This window comes from Muntiacus reevesi, chromosome 2 (assembly GCF_963930625.1).
Source record: "Muntiacus reevesi chromosome 2, mMunRee1.1, whole genome shotgun sequence".
Classification (NCBI taxonomy): domain Eukaryota; kingdom Metazoa; phylum Chordata; class Mammalia; order Artiodactyla; family Cervidae; genus Muntiacus; species Muntiacus reevesi.
Genome location: NC_089250.1, coordinates 107,482,522 through 107,500,877, shown reverse-complemented (window position 1 = coordinate 107,500,877; position 18,356 = coordinate 107,482,522). Strand labels below are relative to the sequence as shown.

The following is an 18,356-nucleotide window of genomic DNA, read 5'->3' as shown; positions in this document are numbered from 1 at the left end:
GCTCCCAAAGCCCTTACACCTCCTGCGTGTGTTGTGTGTGTTGTCTCTGCCTGGCAGGTCTTGCCCCTCTCTGAGCTCTAAGTTCCTTGTCTAGTCAGAGGCTTGAACAAAGTAAGTCTTTTTCAAACTCCATTCCTTAGTGCTCCTGCTCCCTAGCCTTTTCTTGTCCAGAGAGAAAATGTGTAATTTTCATGACTGTAGAACAAATAGAACTGTGCCTTTTTTCACACACAAAAAATGTCTCTTGCAGTCCTTTAAGTGCCTGGAAGAACCTTGGCTCAGTAGTCCTTTGTCCCAGGCCCTTCTAACCCAAGGCAATCAGGTGAGTTCTTTCTACTGAGACTCTGTGAGAGGTCTGACTCCCTCCTCAGCTTCCAGGGCTTTTCCTTGGTAGCCTCAGCCAGCAAAGCCAAGGGAGCCAGGGTTCTTGACAGAGAGGGCGCTCAGCCTACACACTTCCTTTACCATGCGGGCAGGGGGTCTCAGAAAGGGACAGAGAAAGCCAGAGCTGCACCAGAGTCTGATGAAACCCACCTTCTACAGCACCCATCCTCCTCCCTTTGATTTCATGGCACTAATGAGAGACAACTGTTTTAACAAACTTTTTTTTTATTAGAAAAGTAAAAAACATTGCATAGGTCTTAATACTTGAACATCAAGTGTATTCATGAACAGCGAGTATCTTCATGTAAACAGTTCTAGATGGAAGATCCAGATGGTACTCCTCTGGGGGAGGGGTTCCAGCCCCCACCCCAATCAGCCCCATCCCCTCACAGCTCAACCCTTTAGTACACATCCAGGGATGGGCCACACACAGCTCCCAGGTGTATTTGTTCTTCAAGTGTCAAAGATCCCCAAGTGATCCTAACACCCACCCCTTCCTACTCTTACATTCATGCGTCTGTAAGATAGCTGCCTAGAACAGGTCAGTAGTGAAGCTATGATCAAAAAACAAAAACAAAGAACCAAACATTTGGGCCCTTCAGACCACGAGATACACAGATCACCTCGATGACGTCCCCCCTCCCACCAGGGCCAGCTATGGTGAAACACACATCCCTTGCAGAGGCCAGGGCAGCCCAGCTGCTCCCCTGGCTGTCACACCACTGTTGTCTTCACTGTCAGTAACAATAAAAATAATCGGGTACATGCTACATACACATCCAGTCAGAAGCCTGGTTGGCCCCTAAGCCTTTGTTTCATGCTACAGTACTGAGGGGCAGCGTGTGCCTCCAACTGGGAACCACCAGCTCACATCTCAGTGAGCTTCCTAGGGAAACACTGTGTTCCCCCCACCTTGACTTTCCTGCCCCTCAGGTGGCTGTTGTCAGTTTTCTAAGGGCAGGCTCCAGTCCCTCAGCCTCTGCCTGCCCCCAACCCCAAAAGTTCAAAATTGTCTCTGACATGGGGGCATTACTGGCCCCCCAGGCCCAAGTTCAACACTCCTCGATGAGAAGTTGCTCCGAGCTGTACAGTTTCTTCTTGATTACTCTGAAACCAGTGCTCAGCGTCAGGGACTGGCTGAAGCCAGGGATGAAGGGGGAGTTGGCGGAGCTAAACAACCCCTGGATTTTGGGCCACAGGCGTGAGTCCAGGCGCAGCACGAGGGTCAGCTGGAAGGTGGGCACCAGGCTGGGGTCGAGGGCCAGTTGCCCCACGCTGTGGCAGCTCTTGCCCTGCTCTACGCAGACGTCCAGCAGCGCCCCTCGCAGGCCGCACGGCTCGCTGTAGGCCAGGCGCAGTAGTTCTTTGCCCACCTGGCTCACCAGCTGACCCGGCATCAGCAGGCGCGCAGGGCGCCGCGAGCCCAGTCGGGCCTGGGCCAGGCTCTCCTGCAGCAGCTGCATCAGGCTGGCACACAGGTGCTCATCCTCGGGATCGCTGAGCAGCTCAAAGTCGGGCAGGGACACCCCATCCAGGTATGCAGAGTCTGCAAGGGAAAGCAATACGGGAGGATTAGGTAAGAGAAGCTCCAAACGGGGGAAGTGCTGTTTCGCTAAGAAACCAGCACTTCTTCCCACTTCGTGCCTCAGTTTATGCCCCACGAGAGTATCCTATACCTCAATTCCTCTCCTCTGCCTGCCCCTTCTGCAATCCGGACTCTGATGAGATAGAAAATCTAGGTGGGCTTTTGACTCCTAGTGCAGTGTTTCTTTATCTCCTCAGCCCTTCTACTCCCGTCCGGCTCCCGTCTACGGCTTACCTTCCTCCGGCCCAAAGCCACTGTTGCTGCTGTCCAGGGATTCGCAGTCCGAGCTCTCCAGGCTCGCGCAGCGGCCGAGTCCTTCTTCTCGGGCCGCCGACCCCCACGCTGAGCGCGGCGGCTGATTTGGGGTGGGAGTTCGGGACAAGGACGAGGACGAAGAGGACGACGAGAAGCGATCCCAAAGGCTAGGCATGGTGAGGATGGACGCCAGGGCGTCTGCAGATGAGCTCAGGGTGCGGGAGCTCCACAGACGCTGTAACAGAAAAGCGGTTCATATTAGGCGTCAGTCTGGGGGCTGGATCAGACAGAGCGCTAAGATCTCCCCCCACGGCCGAGGCCTCTCGGCTCAGCGATCAGCATACACAGAAGGGACACTCACCAGTTACTGCGGTCAGCGAGAACTGCTGGGACAAGTGCGTACTGCCGCTTGAATGAGTGCGCGAACTGGTGCCAAGCCCCGAGCTCTGCCCAGACCTGTCCCTTCTCCACGCCCGCACCTCCCCCTAGGCCTGCCGCGGTCCCTAGCACCAGCGCCGCGAGACCTATAAGGGCTAGTGCAGAGAGGCCACACCCCTTCCGTGCGGCGGCCCAATCCGAGCCCGGGAGTGTGGCCCACCTCGGCCAATGAGCTTCAGGCGCACGTTCGCAACGTTCTCTCCTGCCCAGTGACAGCCGCCTGGCCCCGCCCCCGTTGAGCCCCAGAACGCTCGGGGACGAACCCCCTAGCCGCGGCCACGCCCCCTTTCTGGAAGGGATCTGTGGCGGCTGCAGCTGCCAAGGTCCCCGAGGGCGCTCGCGGCAGGGGAGGATCAAGGAAAGACTTGTTTATTATACGGTCGTATTTCTGATGGAGGGGTAGGCCGCAGCCGCGCGGGGGAGGAGGCAGGGGAACTTGAGGGGGCAACAGGAGGGGAAAACCGTTGCACCCAGCGTCTGAGAGCCTGCGAGTTATGGGCACAGTTGGGTGCACGGCTGGATACTCGGGGGACCGCGGCGCGGGGAGCAGACGTTAATCCAGCCGGCTCTCGCACACGTACCTCACGCTAACCTTGCCTGACGAAAGGACTGGGGGTGGGGTCCAAAGACTGGGCTGCTCCGGGCACCGTTCTCCCTCTTCCCGGGCGCCTCACCTGCCCGCCCGCCTATTACTCTACAGCCCCAGGGGATGGATTAATGCGGGGGCCAGGGTCCGTGCCCGGAATGTGAGCCTGGTCCCCAAACAGTGTCCGCTCCCTCCAGCTGCCTACAAGAAAAGGGTTTGGGAAATGTGGTTAAAGCAGTATTGATGGGCCCGGGTTCCTAGCGCTTGGGTCTCGAGCTGGGAACTGACTCTCATATCATAGAGACACAGACCCAGCCGCCTGCCCTACGGACCGACCGCGGTGCGGCTGTCTCTCCAGTCAGCTGCGGCGAGAGAACCCAAGGCGTCTGCTGGGTCCTAGTGCCCGTCTCTGCCAAAACGCTTTGTGTAAAAGACCCGGAGAGTTGCATCAGGACCGAGGACCTAGATCTCCAGAAAAGCCCCGGAGAGCAATCGCCATCCCCTGTTTCGTCATTCAGGCGGTGCCACAGAAAATGTGACCCGACGGCGGTAATATAGAAGACTAACTGAGATTGCTGACGGTGGGAAGATGTTCGGACAGATTAAACCTTTACTTAAGAGATTTATCAATCTGAGACACAGAATCCTGATGGAAGAGAAAACCAAACTTACATCAGACACTCCCGTGCCAGGGCGGGCCAGAGCCTAACCAGATCAGACTGGCGGTCCTCGCTTCCGGGCAGACTTGTGCGTGACCAAAGACACTTGCCACTGGAGGAGTCAGGCCGCCGCCATCCACACACCCGGCTCCCATTAAAAAAAAGAAAAAAAAAAAGACTGGCCCGTGGGTCTTCCGGGCAAACCAAGACTTAAAACTGTAAACGAACAGAATTCAAACCCTGCACCCCATCCGCTTTCAGCAGATGAGAGAACCATCTCTGGAGACAAATTCATGGATAAAAAATAAATCAGATGACTCAGATTAGGAGATACCTTAAAGACTGCTACAAAATAGAATAGTCTCTTGGCTGCCAGGGCTTTCGAGGCCTGAACACTGGCCCTTTCTTCCAATTCTCCTAGCTCCAGTAACTTACTGGGAGCCTTAAAGACACCAGGTTGTGGCAGTTGGGTGAAGTGCTTGGGGGACTGAGGGTAGATGACATCCTCTTGAAATTACCCTTTACTGAGGTGAGAAGAAAAGAGTTGGGGTGACCTGTATGGGTGTATCTTTCTGTCACTCAGAGTGAAGATCAGGGAATTAATCTGTCAAGACCATTCTCTCCTCCCAGGCTGACTGGACTAGGGAGACAGCAAGACAGGGTGGTTTTCTTCTCTCTCCCCCCCATCCCCTGCATGAAAAAACATTCAGAAAAATGTGGAACACTAATCTATGGAAAATAGAGGTTTGTAAGCAAAAGAATCCAGAGTTGTTTTGGAAAGGTCAGTTTACTAGGAAATCATTCATTCATTCAACAAATAGCCATCATGGAAGTAGTCTGCTGTGGAAACTTATACTGTGTGCCAAGCACCTTTTTTCATTTACTATCTCATTCTGTTAATAAAACAGCTTTAAAAAAAAACCAAAAAACAAAAAAACAGCTTTTTATAATTGGGAAGCGTTATGTTAAATGAGCACTGGATAATTTTGTTGCTTTAAAAAAAAATCCCTTAATGTCTCATTGTTTTCAAAAAGTGATGAAAAAAGGACAGGCAGTCTTAACCTTGAAGGTTTTTCCCATAGTAGGAGAGAGTAGGCTACAGGGTAAAAGACCACCTGGTAGGGGGCCTAGCTGCAGGGGGATGAGGGTGGAGGGCAAAATGGCTTCTCCACTGACATTCTTCACCCATACTGTTGTCTGTTAGGAGAACCTTTGGATCTAAAGGGGAGTTTCTTAACAACCCCTCTGAGGGGCCTGGTTGAAGGCTCTTGGTTCATCCTGTGAGGTGAAGGGCAGGATCCCTTCCCCAGGCAGTGGCTGGAAAGACGTTGTTACCATCTCACATACTGAAACAGATGGGATGAGGGGGGACCCCAAAAGGTGGTGCTTGCAGGAAGGAGACAGCTACATCTCCTAGCCTCTGAGCCAGGCCTCTTCAGAGCCTTCAACTCTCCTATGAACCCTGCATTTGGTGTGCTTCTGTCCCTCTCAGGCCTAGGCTGGCTGCTGGTCAGGCTTGCCTGGACTTGTTTCCACCAGCAGATTTTGAGACCAGCTCTGGCATCCTGTCCTCCAGGAAGACCTCCCTAGCTGGTGAATCCAATTCACCATCCCTTAGGTGCCCCTCCTCAGGGGAACCTTGCACCTCATGCACATCTCTGTTAATAACTGTTTCCACTTTAGTTTTCTCACTGGACTATGAGCTTCTTAAAGGTAGTGGTCTTCCCTTTCTCTCTCTTTTTTCTTTTTTTTGGCCACGCAGGATCTTAGTTTCCTGAACAGGGATCTAACCTGTATCCCCCTGTATGGGAGAGCAGAGCCTTAGCCACTTGGATCACCAGGGAAATCCCTGTTCTACTCAACTTTCAGGGTAAAGCACATAGTAGAGGCTCAGTGAATATTCCTTGGATGAATAAATGAATTAATGGATAGAGCAAGAAGGTGGATTTTCTGAGAACCGCAGGCCTACATCTGGATTCTCAGGATCTTGTAGACTTTGGCGCAGGCCTTCAGAAGAACGCCATGCTACCTTTCTTTTTTTTATTTATTTTATTTATTTTTATTTTTTTCATGCTACCTTTCTATCCCATTTCTGACAAGTGCTGCCAAAAGTGTTTGATGTATCTGAATATTTCCCTTCTTCCTTCGCTCAGGTCTAGCAGTGGGGCTTCCAAGGTAACCTAATTCTTTCAGTCGGAGTACAGTCGGCAACCCCAGGAAGCTGGGGAGAGAGGTGCATTGTGGGAAATGCACACATTGTCAGAGAGGGCTGACTTGTGGGAAATCTTTTAAAGCAATTTGTACTTTTCTTTCGAGTGCCTTAAAAAGACTTAAAAAATTTTTTTTTATCAAGATGAAATTCACATATAAAATGAAACTTTTTAAAGTGCACAAGTCACCGGCATTGAGTGTGTCCACAATGCTGTGCCCTCACCACCTCTGTCCATTCTACAACATCTCATCCCAAAGGAGCAGTCACTCTTTTCAAAATACTTCTGAAGTTTATATTCCTGTGTTGGTGGGAGTACAGATGTCCCTTTGCACAACTCCAGAGGGCACTGTTAACATTCAAGTCTGTGCATTTACATGTGTCTTCTGGGGAAAGCACTCCTAACACAGACACAGTGTGGAACATGGAAACTCTGCCAAGTGACCCTGAAAGGGAGATGACTGAACTCCCAGCAGCAGGGGGTGAGTGTCACGTCCCCCGTGACTCAGGCCTCTGGAGTCGGTAACCAGGTCCCAAGTCCCAGTCTCTGTGGCCAGGGCCTTGCCCATGCAGACACTCACTCCGCATCTTCCCAGGCTCTGCTCTCTTCCCCTAGGACCCACAGCAGCCTGCAATTTAAAGTCAATGAGCACTCACTCCTTGGCCACGGCCCCTCCCTGTTCTGGTGGTTTCTGTCCTGCGCACAGGTTCCCAGGGCCTCAGTCTGGCAAGTTGCTCCAGTCGGGTTTGGGGAGTTTAACCAGATCTTGGGGTGGGAGTGGGGTTCTGGGAACTCCAGAACTCAGGATGGGAACCCCTGAAGGCCAGCCAGCATGCCTGTGGCTCAGCTTGGGGCGCCTTCACAGCCCTTTGGAAACATGTCATTGAGGGGAGTGGAGGCGGCTGGAGGAGCGTGGGTGGTAGAGGGTGGAGCGGTGGTGGGAGGTGGGGACAATGAAGCCAGCAGAAGTGTTCCCAGGACTTCTGTGGCTTTTTTACTTGAAAAACAAACAACTTGGTCAAAATAGCAAGATTATAAGTGCACCTGGTTTACTAGGAGGGCTGTGAAAAGCTGTTGACAGCTGAGGACTACAGTAGAATTTTAACTGTGCTATTGGAGGGATAATTAAAAATTCAGTGAGGAATCTTTTTGCAAATGAAGCTACTTTTTGAAATGGAAATACTGACAATACATTGTATTATGCAGTCTTTCAAAGAAGCTTTTGAATTGTATTATCTACTTACACCCACAGGAATGAACATAATGCCATTCTACAGAGGAGCAAATTGAGGCCCAGAGTGAGTGTCCTGTAATCTTTCCATCAACTAGTGGCCTTCAAGGCTAATCGATAATTAGAATCTTCTGTGGAGCTTGTAAATCATATATTCCCACCTCCCCAACCCCCATTCTACTTTAGTAGGTCTGAATAGGACCCTTTTGTACAAAAGCTCCTCGGGTGGTCCTGATGCTCATCTTTAGTTGGGATGTCTGCGAAGTGAGGACTGACGTCTCAGGAAGAAAGGTAGGCCCTGGAAAGAACATTGGGTTGGCTCCCCAGTCCCTCTGTGGGTGGGGAGTGGGTTTGGGGTTGGTGAAATGGCCGACAGCTGTGGAGAGTAGGCCTACTTGTGGCAATGGTGAGTTCACAGACAGCTAGTTCTGCTGGGCTCCCAGGTTTCACAAGAAGCCATTTCCTCTGGGGACAGGACAAAAAGCAGAGGGAACCCCAGAAAGGCTGGCTTGTTAAACCACCATGACAAAGGGGGAGCTAGGAGGATAGCCTGAGGCTCCTGTCAGAATTCAGGTTACCCCTTGCACTGATGAAAGTCATGACGGCCTACCAGACCTCACTGCTCCCCCTCCTCATCTCCCACGCAGCCAGAGTTGCCCAGGGGACCCAGACTCCAGGCAGTGTCTCTTTTCTCACTGACACACTGCACTGCCTCTCAGGAAGGAATCCCATCTGTGGGGTCAGCTTTTGGCCAGCTTCCCAGAATTCCTCACCCATCCGAGCATCTGAACTCTTATGAGGAAAGAAAACAGTGGAGGGAAGATGAGGCAACACCCCTCTCCAGTTAGTACCCAAAGCGGCTTTCTGAGGCAAGCCCAGGTCCTGTGAGGGGACAAGAGTCAGCTGACCTGAGTTCAGGCCATTTGGCTGCTAAGGATGAATAGGGTACTGGGCTGTGGCCTGAAGCAGCCCTTAGGAAGCATAATGTCTTGGAAATTCAGTATTTTCATTACAAAGTATCATTTTATTTTATTACTTTTATTACAAATAATATAATCTTGCATTCTTTTTTTATGTTTTAATCTGTGTATGGGAATTTGTGTTAATTTTAGTAGCAAACTTTAAAATGACTTAATAGTTAAATTACTTAATCTTCCCTGCCCCCACAAAAACCCTTTTTAACAAAAAGATTCACTGCATTTATCCTGTGGCTTCATATACTGCTGGGGATTTTCATACCCCAGTTTTGAAAACCCAGAGCTAGAGAATCTCAAAGGCCTATTCAAGCGCCACAAAGATCACAACAAAGAAAAAAAAAAAAAGATTTAAATTCTATGGAGCTCCTTTTCTAAAACTCCCAGGCCTGACCTGCAGGGTGGTGGACCATCTGGAGGAGGCCTGCCAGAGAAGGTAGAAACAGACGTCCCAGTTCAGCCCTTTCAGTATGCTTGCTTTTTGAGGGTTCCCAAGTGCCATATATCAAAGGGGCGAGGCGGGGTCAGGCTGGGCTGGGGGGGTGGAGTGGGGGTGGGGGATGGCAAGGGTGATCAGAAGCTGCTACACTGGGGACAGCCTGAATCCGGGCTTGCTGCCTGCCTGGGAAGTAAAAGGAGCTCAGCCCCGCTCCCCCTGCTGCTACACAGACACTGAAGAGAACCAGGAAGGCTGGCCACCCTCTGGGACCCTAAGGGGCTGAGGTGAGGTGAGCACGACTGGATTAATACTCAGCAGAGAGAGAAGTCAGTCACTCTCACTGTCAGGATTCTTTTGTCAGTGGAGTGAACCTTAAAATCTTTGAATGTTAGGGCCTGCAGCCCCTGGGAAAGTGCCTCTTTTAGGAACCCCCTCCCCACTTTATGGATAAGGAACCAAGCTGGAGAGCAGGGAGCCTTTTGAGTTCTCCTAGCAATTAGGCCTTATTCAATCTTCAGGAACTTTGTTTTCCCAGGCTTGTAACTCCTTCCTTGCTCCTCTGTCAAGTTTCTTAACTTCACTCAGAATTGCAGTTTTTCTCTCCAGTGATCTTAGTAGCCAAAGGCTTGAAAAATTCAGGTCTGTGCAAAAAGGCAACCACCCAGGGTCTGCATCCTGGGTCTTTGTCTGGAACTGCTTGGCTTGCTGGTGATGACAGCTGCCAGTTCCACCTGGCAACACTGCCACCTCCTCACAAAGATCTTTGACCTTTCTGGAACTCCTTATGGTTTTAAAAACACTCTTATATCTTTAGCATTTTCATAACTCTGTCAATAAAAACAACTTTTATTTGCGTAGTATAGATAGGACAGGCCTCATCAGTGTCATTTTACAGGTAAGAAAACAGGTTTGGATAGATGCAGGGACTTGCCTAAGGTTACATAGCCAGCCGGCGGCAGGCTGGAGCCATGACTCTAGATCTGGGCTCATTTCCTTGATTCCAAGTCCCTGACACTGCAAAGGAGACTGTATCGCTGGGAAAGGGGGCAGTACACGTTGGGGACACATGGTGTAGAACAGGTGGGGTGAACACCTGGAGTCGACATGGTGTTGTTGTTGACAAAAAACTTTCTCTGCTGGTTTGGCTCTTATTTTATCTGATGAGGCTCTTCCTCCCCCTGCAGAATTCAGCAGGGCCCAGCAGTGCTGACTCAACGGCAAAACACAGTGTCGCCCAAGGGATCACCTTCAGCTAAACAACCTCAAGCCCAGAAGTGACAGTGATTCTGTCACGTTTCCCTATCCCGGGCGTCCTCTCTGAGAGCGCTGGTCTCCTCTAGGAAGGCCCATCTGGGAAGTGGTGCACCAAGAGGGGTCTCTCCCTGCCCCATCTGTTCCTCTTGTAACCCACAAAGGACAGACTTTGACAGAGGAAGCCAGAAGCCATGGCTCAATCTTTTTGTACTTAAAAATCAAAGGCAGAGAAACACACACACAAAAAAACTAGACCTCTAGATTCTGCTCTGGGAAGAGGTGAACATAAGAGCTGAATTGACTTCTCTAAAGCTGAACTGACTTCCCTGCTGTGATTGGTCTCCAGTGGGGGGCCAGCGGGATGGGGGAAGGGAAGACCCTTCCTCCCGCTCCTTTCCCCTCCCACCCCCTATCCTCGACCGAGGTGCGCCCTCAGGGGAGCCTGGCAGTGGAGGTGACAGATGCTGAGCAGCTGACTGGCGAGGGGGTGTCCATCTCCACGGACCCCCTGGTGTGTGCTGGGGGGAACGTGACCTGGAGAACGTGTGTGTGGGGGACGAGGGGAGGGGAGGAGGGAAAGTGAGACAGGAGAGGAGGGCGGGGCTAGCACTGGCCCCGCCCACCGGGGGGGGAAGGAAGGGGACTCCTCCTACCGTCTAACAGGAAGGCGGCCGGGCTGGGGAGATGCTGAGCTCAGCGCGACGGCTCCTGGGCTGCTGGGTGGGGGCAGGGCGAGGGGCCGGCGTCTCTCTGGTGTGGGCCGAAGAGCGGGGAGAGGGAAGGAGAGGCTGAGGAAGCTCTCACAACCCTGAGGCTGTAACTTTCCCCCGACCGGGTCTGCTAACAAAGCGGTCTCTGTTGGGGTAGGCGAGGCCTCCTGGGGGCGCACAGAACCCTTATGAGGGTGGGCGGGGGAGTGTTTGTGAGTTACCACCCTACACCCTGACTTAGGTGCAAGAATTCATGGCAGAGGCCGAGCCCTTGTGCCCTCTGACCCCAGGGTTTGTTCCGTGGAAGGAGTGCACGGAGAAGAGCCTGCTCCTGTCGGGCTGCAGGTTAGAACTGCCCGGGCCAAACTCCAACCCGTGCAGGAAGGGACTTTTATTTAAGGCAGCCTTATAAAAAAGCAGGGAAGGTCATCTTGGGAGGGGAGCGAAGAAAACTCTTTGCACCCACTTGGCACAAATGGTTACCTAGGTCAAATGGGTGGGTGGCTATTTTTGAGCTGACCTACATACCTATTTGCCTCTTTATCTTTTTATTATCACACGTGGTTATTATGGGAGCTTTTCTTTAGCACTCGCTGCTGCATCTATTGAGGGCTGCACAATGAGGCTTGTGTCGTCATTCTCCCAGAAAGTTTTAAGAGTCTCTGACCCAGGAAAGGACATCAGTAGGCCAGCAGAAGCTGCACTAAGTTCCTTCCCAAAGGAGCAGGATCCGAACCCAGATGCACCAGTCCAGAGACGATTAGCCTTGGAGGCCCGGAATGACGTTCAGATTTGACAGCAATGTCCCTGAATCTTGCCCAGGCTGGTTTAAAAGCCCCCTCAGCCTGGGCCTCATTGCTCGCCAAGGGTGACCTGTGGTGCTACAGCCCCACAGTATGGCAGGTGAGGCGGCTTCCCTTTACAGGTGGAAAAATGAGGCAGAGACTAGTTGTGGACAGAACTTGATTTGGGAGTTGCTTCTTTGGTTGTGGAGGTAACTTTGTTATCTTAAGGAGAAACAAGGAGAGCCTAGAACTGTCTATTTTACTATTGCTCTGCTTCCCACTACCTTTAGAGCAAGTCTGGCTCCTTACCTCAGCCTCACAAACCTCCCGCTTGACTATCTCTAGCTGCATCTCCTTCCTGAAGCCAGAAGGGGAAAAATCACAGATGGTTCTAATTACCTCTGAAATGCTCTTAAATTTTCCTTAAAGTACAGTATGCCTGTCTTTGTGTATACAACTTTGCACAGTAATACGTATGTAGATGTGCAAAATATATACAGCCACATACAGTGGATCACAAAGAGAACATCAGCAAAATATAAGCATATAATTTACAATATTTTTAATCACGCTAAAGAGAAACAGACACATAGACCTAGGAGTGAGACTGCAGAGGTAACAGATTTCTGTCTTCTCCCATTTGGTGCCCTCTCTGGGGCATGAAATCTTTGGCTCCCAGGAGGAGAATGGGGGATGCTTGCACTCCTTAAACTGCTCTTTTGTGCTTGGATTTTCTTTCGAGGCTGGTATAGTTGACTTTGCTCAGGTGCCCTGTGGGTTGCTTTTCCTCTGTGAAGTCAAGTGTCTTCCCTTCAGCTTGTTCCCATCTTCACACAGATTACCCTTCCTAGATGCCCTTCTAGCTCTTTTGACTCATACTCCAAGCTTGTCTCAGCTCCAGGCCCTCCAGGAGCCCTTTTCAAACACACTTGGAAAGTTCCATGTTTCCTGGCTGGGGAGTGCAGGACAGGGAGTCCAGCCCAGAGCTGCTTGCCTATGAAGCTATTGCTCAGTTCTCAGAGCTGTGGATGAGCTATGCTCTCTTCTCACCTGATGTGTATTGAAATGATCCTCTCCTGGGTGTGAATGTTCCATCAAGTTGTAAACTCCTCCAGAGGTCATCTATTTTAAATCTTTAAACACCTAACACCACAACTCCCCCCAACACACACACACACCCCTACCTCTGTATGTTATCTACATGTGGTATATGCTCAATAAGTATTTGGCCCGGGGAACTCTGCTACCACTGAGCTCTGATAGCGTGTCTTATTGTCACAGAAAGTTAAACTGAAAGGGGGATTTCCCTTCTCATCAGCTGAGAAGAGTAAAGGGGAAGTGGCCTAGAATGGGAACCAGATCCCACGGTCTGCCGGCTTCACTGGCCCTTGCTACTGGTGGCCCCATCCCATCTCCTTGGTTGTTTCCTTTCAAAGCCCTCATCCCATATGTAATTATCCATATATTTATCTGTGTGGATGTACAATGCCTGTCTTTCCCACTGAACTGCAAGCTCTGAGAGGCTGGGGTCTGTATCTGTTTCATCTCAGAGCTCCAGTGCCTGGCACAAGCCAGGCCCCCAGAGTTGTCAGCATACAAATATGAAAAAGAAAATGAATATCCACGTGGCCTGAGAACCTCCTTCCACTTTCCCAGGGCAGCACTGAGATTGGCTCAAAAACTGCACAGTCTATAGGCTGTCCTTGTCAGGACCTCTAAGGCTAACACCCTGTCCTGAGCTTAAGACCTAGGAGGAAAGATAAGACACCTCGTGTATAACCCTAATGCAAGGAAGACAGCTGATCGAGGAATGATAGACTGGGTGTTGCAATCCAGCAGTGGTGTGGAAGGCAGATTGGAGGCTTGAGACCAGAGGCTGAGAGCAAGTTCGATAGTGACAGAAAAAACTGAAAACCACTTTGAGTGTCTGTGGCAAACAGTTAAATAAGCTCCAGATCATGGAGCATTATGTGGATGTTAAAAAGAGTGAGGTCAGTTTTGAAAAAATGCCCAAGATATGTTGTTAGGTAAAAAGGACAAGTTGCAGAACAATTTGTATCCTCTAATCTCATTCTGAAAGAAAAACAGAGGACACTCCCCAGCAGACACACACTTACATGTGCAGAGAAAACATCTAGAGGGATACTGTCCACAGAGGTTATCTCTGAGGGATGGAGGGGAGGGAAAGGCTTTTACTTTTTCACTTCACATCTTTTTTTGTTTTTCAGGTTAAAAACTAAGGTTACTTTTATTTTGCTTTGTAGAGACACTGGAAATTGGATTTTTATCATGAGCTTGTATTACTCTCACAAGAGATTTTTGGGGTTTTTTGCTATTGCAGGACTGCTAACGGGGTTTTGGGTTAGATAGAGGTGGGGTAGGGCACTGGAGACCCAGTGAGAAGGGGGCGCTGACAAGATCTGGACAGAGGGAGGGAGGGTCTGGGACAGCTCTGTGGTTCCAGATGGGGAGAAGTGAGGATGGCTGTGGAGACAATTGTGGAAGCATGGGGCAGCGTAGGAGAGGCTCATTCAAGGTGACTGACCGCCACAGTGCCTGTGACCCTGGGTAGGGGACAAGGAGCCCAAGGCCAGGAAACTAACTTTTGGGAACAAGGGCAAGGAAAGGAAGAAGGTCGACCTTTAGGACCCTACGGATTCCTTGGCTGTTTCACCATCCTTTGAGTACAGACCGTTCTTGCTGCAGCTTGGAAATAAACAGAGCAAGGAGGGGCCAGAACCAAAGGCAGCAGGAGGAGTCGGCCAGCCTTCCACTGGCCGGTTGCGGGTGTGGCCTGGGTCTCTGCCCGCCCCCTGCCTGCTCTTGTGGGCACACGTCCAGGCTCTGGTGAAAGGTCAGGGCTTCTGGCCCCTTCTGGAAGCAAAGGAAATCAGACTAGAATCAGGAGCAAAGGAAACCAGAACACTGCTGTTCATGGAGAGATTGGGAAAGAGGGAGCTGAGTTAGGGCAGGAGAAGTTTCTTGGCTCAGATAAGCCCATCAAAGCCTGGAGAAGGTCAAAGATGAGGAATGTCCTGTGATTTCTAAGACAGCAGCTCAATTTATCCCGTGAACACTTGCTCTGAGCCTGAATCCAGTGCTAGGGCTGCCACCGTGCCCGCTGGGTAAACCCTCCGCAGAGGGACTGTGTTGAGAGTCCTACCTCCATGTCTCCCCCAAAGCGCCTGTGAAAGGAAAGGGGGAGGCGTCTGCCACGGGGCACTTTCACAGGGGCATATTCAGTCAGCACTCCAGGCTCCTAAAGGAAGTGTTCTTTTACAAATCAAGAAACTGAGTCTGGGGAAGATAGTGCCTTGCCCCTGACCGCATGGTTAGAACGTGTTAAAACTGGGATTCGAACCTGGGTGTGCCTGTGTCCCACTTATAATTTGGTTGCTTGGAGCTCAGAACACATTTTCCCATCAAAATAATGCTGTAAGTGGTGGTTTGGTTGCCATAATGGCCTAGCTCACCCAGGGTATAGCTGGAATTAATTCTATGTTTCAGTGCGGTTGTGGATGAATCAGGCTTCTGTGGGCTAGCCTGGAAACCCACAGGAGAGGGAAAATGCATTTCAGGGTGTGCCCAGCTGGGAACTCTTGCCCTTACCACAGTGCCTGATTCAGGGCAGTCAGGGGATTGGTGGCTCAGGGAGCACTTGTTCATTTCCAGAGCTCTTCCAAGCCAGCTCTGGTGAGTTCTAGCTGTTCATTGGAGGGGGCAGAGCACTGGGGAGGTTTGGGGTTTCTAAGACAGGGAGTGTTACGTGAGAATGTGCACTGATTTTCAGACTCTGACCATCTTAGTCCTCTCTCTTCTTTCCTTACACTGCCTCTCAGCTTCCTGCAGTCATCTTTTATCTTCTTCCTCTAGGAGATCTAGGATTTATTTTCACCACTAAATCTGATGTCTGCCTGTGAAGTATGTGGGCAATAATGACTGCACAGGGTTAGGAGTGATAAGAAATCAGAGCAGCTGCTAAGAGAAGCAAGGATCCATCGAAGCTTCTAGGGTGACTTCAGGGAGAGCAATCACACATTCATTCAACAAACATTGGCTGCGGGTGTGCTGGTCAGTGCACTCATTCCTTTCTTGGCCCTTCTGTTGCCAGAAGCATCCTGGGAAGGACTGAAGGTGGGTCTCAAACCCAGAATCTTAGCATGGGAAGAAATCTTTTTCCTGATGGAAACTGCAGTCGTTCATTAATTCAGGAAGGTCTGAGTGTCAGGCTACCTACTGAGAGTACATAAATCCTGGAAATTGGGAAGTGACTTGCCCAGCATCTCAGCTCAGGGTCCCCATGCCTAGACTAGTATCTGCCCTTTCAGGCCATGCTCATGGCCTTTCTGCCTCAAGATACATCCCAGGCAGTTTTTAGGATTCCTCTGATTTGGAGCCTAGAGCCTAGGGGAAGGCCACAGGGAGGTGGCAGGTTTCCTTTCTTATGGACAGTAACAGCGGCTGGACTCGACCCTGAAGTGAGAACTAGAGTTCCCACTGGCGGGGTTCTGGAGACATGGCAGACATTTCTCAGTTCTCTCAGTGAGTCACTGGCTCCTTAAATTCAGGTCTTCACAAGTACTGTTACCTCTGCTTGAAGCTCCCTTTCCCAGCCTCCTTCCTCTGGCTAATTCCTAACTCCCCTTTGGGTCTCAGTTTGAAGAGCTCTTCCTCAAGGACTTTTCTGGGTCCTCAGCGTCCTTAGGTCTCCCTGCTCTGCACATGGTCACAGGACTCTGGACTTGCTCTAGGATAACCCTGGACCCTTGGAATTGTTCTTGCTTATTGAATGCCTTTCTTTCCAGAAGACTCTGATCTCTGGGAGGGGCCACCACCATGGTTGCCTTTCCTTTGTATGTTTGTTTTTAGCAATTGTGTGCCCTTTATCAACAGTGCTTACTTAGTACACAGTAGGTGCTCAATGTGCAGTTGGGAATGACTGTGCTCCATAGCTACAGGCACGGCCTTCCTTCCCGTGAGAGATTTCCATCCAGGTCGTTCAGCAACTGTTTACCAAGGACCAGCATACCCCCAGGATACAAGGATGATTTGGAAAAAGAGGCTTACCATCTAGTAGAGGAATTGACAATCCAGAACGCACTTTGAAAATTGTAAAAATCTCTTCTAACCAGAATGCTTCCACCCCCCTCCTAAGGCCCCTTTCCTGCTCTACTGGCCCATTGATTCTTGGCTCCTGGGGCTGGGGTCCAGCATACTCTTCTGAGTTTCAAGACCTACCCAGGCCCTGAACAAGCCAGGCCTGCTGTGGGGCTTCACACAGGCTCCTGGTGGCAGGTCCAGGGAGTTGAGGCACAGGGCAGAGAGCTTGGGCTCTCCAAGCTCCTCTGGACAGTTCTACACCACATGCCTGAGCTTTTAGTTGTTTTGGAGAATTTGTGAGGAAATCACCTTTTCCTCAAATTCATCTGGAGTGAAATTTTGAGGGTAAAGGCTTACATTCATTTTAATGATTTGAAGTGCTGGTCTTAAAATAGTTATCCCTAAAGTGTCAGGTTTGCACAGCAAGTAAAAGACATTACTCTGCCAACAAAAGTCCACATAGTCAAGGCTATGGACTTCCCAGTGGTCACACATGTTTGTGAGATCTCGACAGTAAAGAAGGCAGAGCGCCAAAGAATTGATATCTTTGGACTGTGGTGCTGGAGGAGACTCCTGAGGGTCCCTTGGACAGCAAGGGGATCAAACTTGTCAATCTTAAAGGAAATGAACCCTGCATACTCATTGGAAGGACTGAAGCTGAAGCGCCAGTATTTTGGTCATCTGATGTGAACAGTCAACTCATTGGAAAAGTCCCTGATGCTTGAAAAGATTGAGGGCAAGGAGAAGAGGGTGTCAGAGGATAAGATGACTGGATGTCATCACTGATGCAGTGGACATGAACATGGGCAAACTTTGGGAGATGGGGAGGGACAGGGAGGCCTGGCATGCTGCAGTCCATGTTGTCACAAACAGTCTGACATGACTGGGCAACTGAACAATAAAGTGTCAGGACATCTGGGTACAAAAACCTTGAATTTCTGATTTTGATTGTTCCTCCCAATTTCCCAGAGCCTCAGTTTTGTCATCTGAAGGATGTTTTGTCATGAGGAACATGAGATGTTGTTACGTGACAATGCCAAGCAAGTTGAGGACGCTTCATGATGATTGGAAACATCAGTGCCCACAGTCTGGTCGTGGGGCCTCACGCAGTAGGGAGGGCACAATGGAAGTGGCCTCCTGGGGTCCCACAGTGGGCTTCGTGTGGTGCAGGTGAGTAAAGGCTGAGGCTAGTGAAAGGCAGCACTAGGACCCAGGGGCTGAATCTGGAGGCGGCTCAGCTGGGTAAGTTCACAGCCAGAACACAATGTTCTCAGTGTACCCACAGGAAACCCTGAAGAGGAGAACAGCACATGGCCTTCTGCTGGGTGTGTTCTGGTCCTAGCCTTTTATTCTTTTTCCTAACCTCAGTCCCCACTTTCACATCCTGTAACCTGCAGAGCTGCAGGGCCCCACCCTGCTGGGCTGGTCCCAGGCCCCAGGAGAGCAATCAATGCAGGAAGCCCAAAACCTGGCTGGCCTTCACCATTTTCAAATAAGACCGTTTGCTTCTAACCTTGGTTTCCTGAATCAGCCCTTTGTGATGGAAACTTTTCACGGTGCGGAAGGCAGACACCGGGGACAAAGTTGGGTTTCTAGTTGAGGCGAGGGTCTTGGCTCAGAAGTAAGGGAAACAGCTGATACCTCTGAACCACCTCCTCCCTTCCTCCCTGAAGGCCAGACTCCACCTGGGATGGGGCGAGGGCCTCCACGGCTGCTGCATAAGTCAGAAGGAACTGGGAGCTGCCT

At 50.7% G+C, this 18,356-nt stretch overlaps 1 protein-coding gene across 1 annotated transcript; it reads right to left on the bottom strand.

Moving 5' to 3' along the window:
- Positions 1 to 591: 591 nt before the first annotated feature.
- On the bottom strand, positions 592 to 2,724 carry DDIT4 (DNA damage inducible transcript 4). Its single transcript, XM_065922540.1, has 3 exons — positions 2,586 to 2,724; positions 2,204 to 2,459; positions 592 to 1,930 (listed from the first exon to the last, which is right to left on the bottom strand). Exons 2-3 carry the CDS (start codon positions 2,397 to 2,399, stop codon positions 1,437 to 1,439), a joined length of 690 nt encoding a protein of 229 aa, XP_065778612.1. The 5' UTR covers positions 2,400 to 2,459; positions 2,586 to 2,724; the 3' UTR covers positions 592 to 1,436.
- Between the last annotated feature and the right edge of the window lie 15,632 nt (positions 2,725 to 18,356).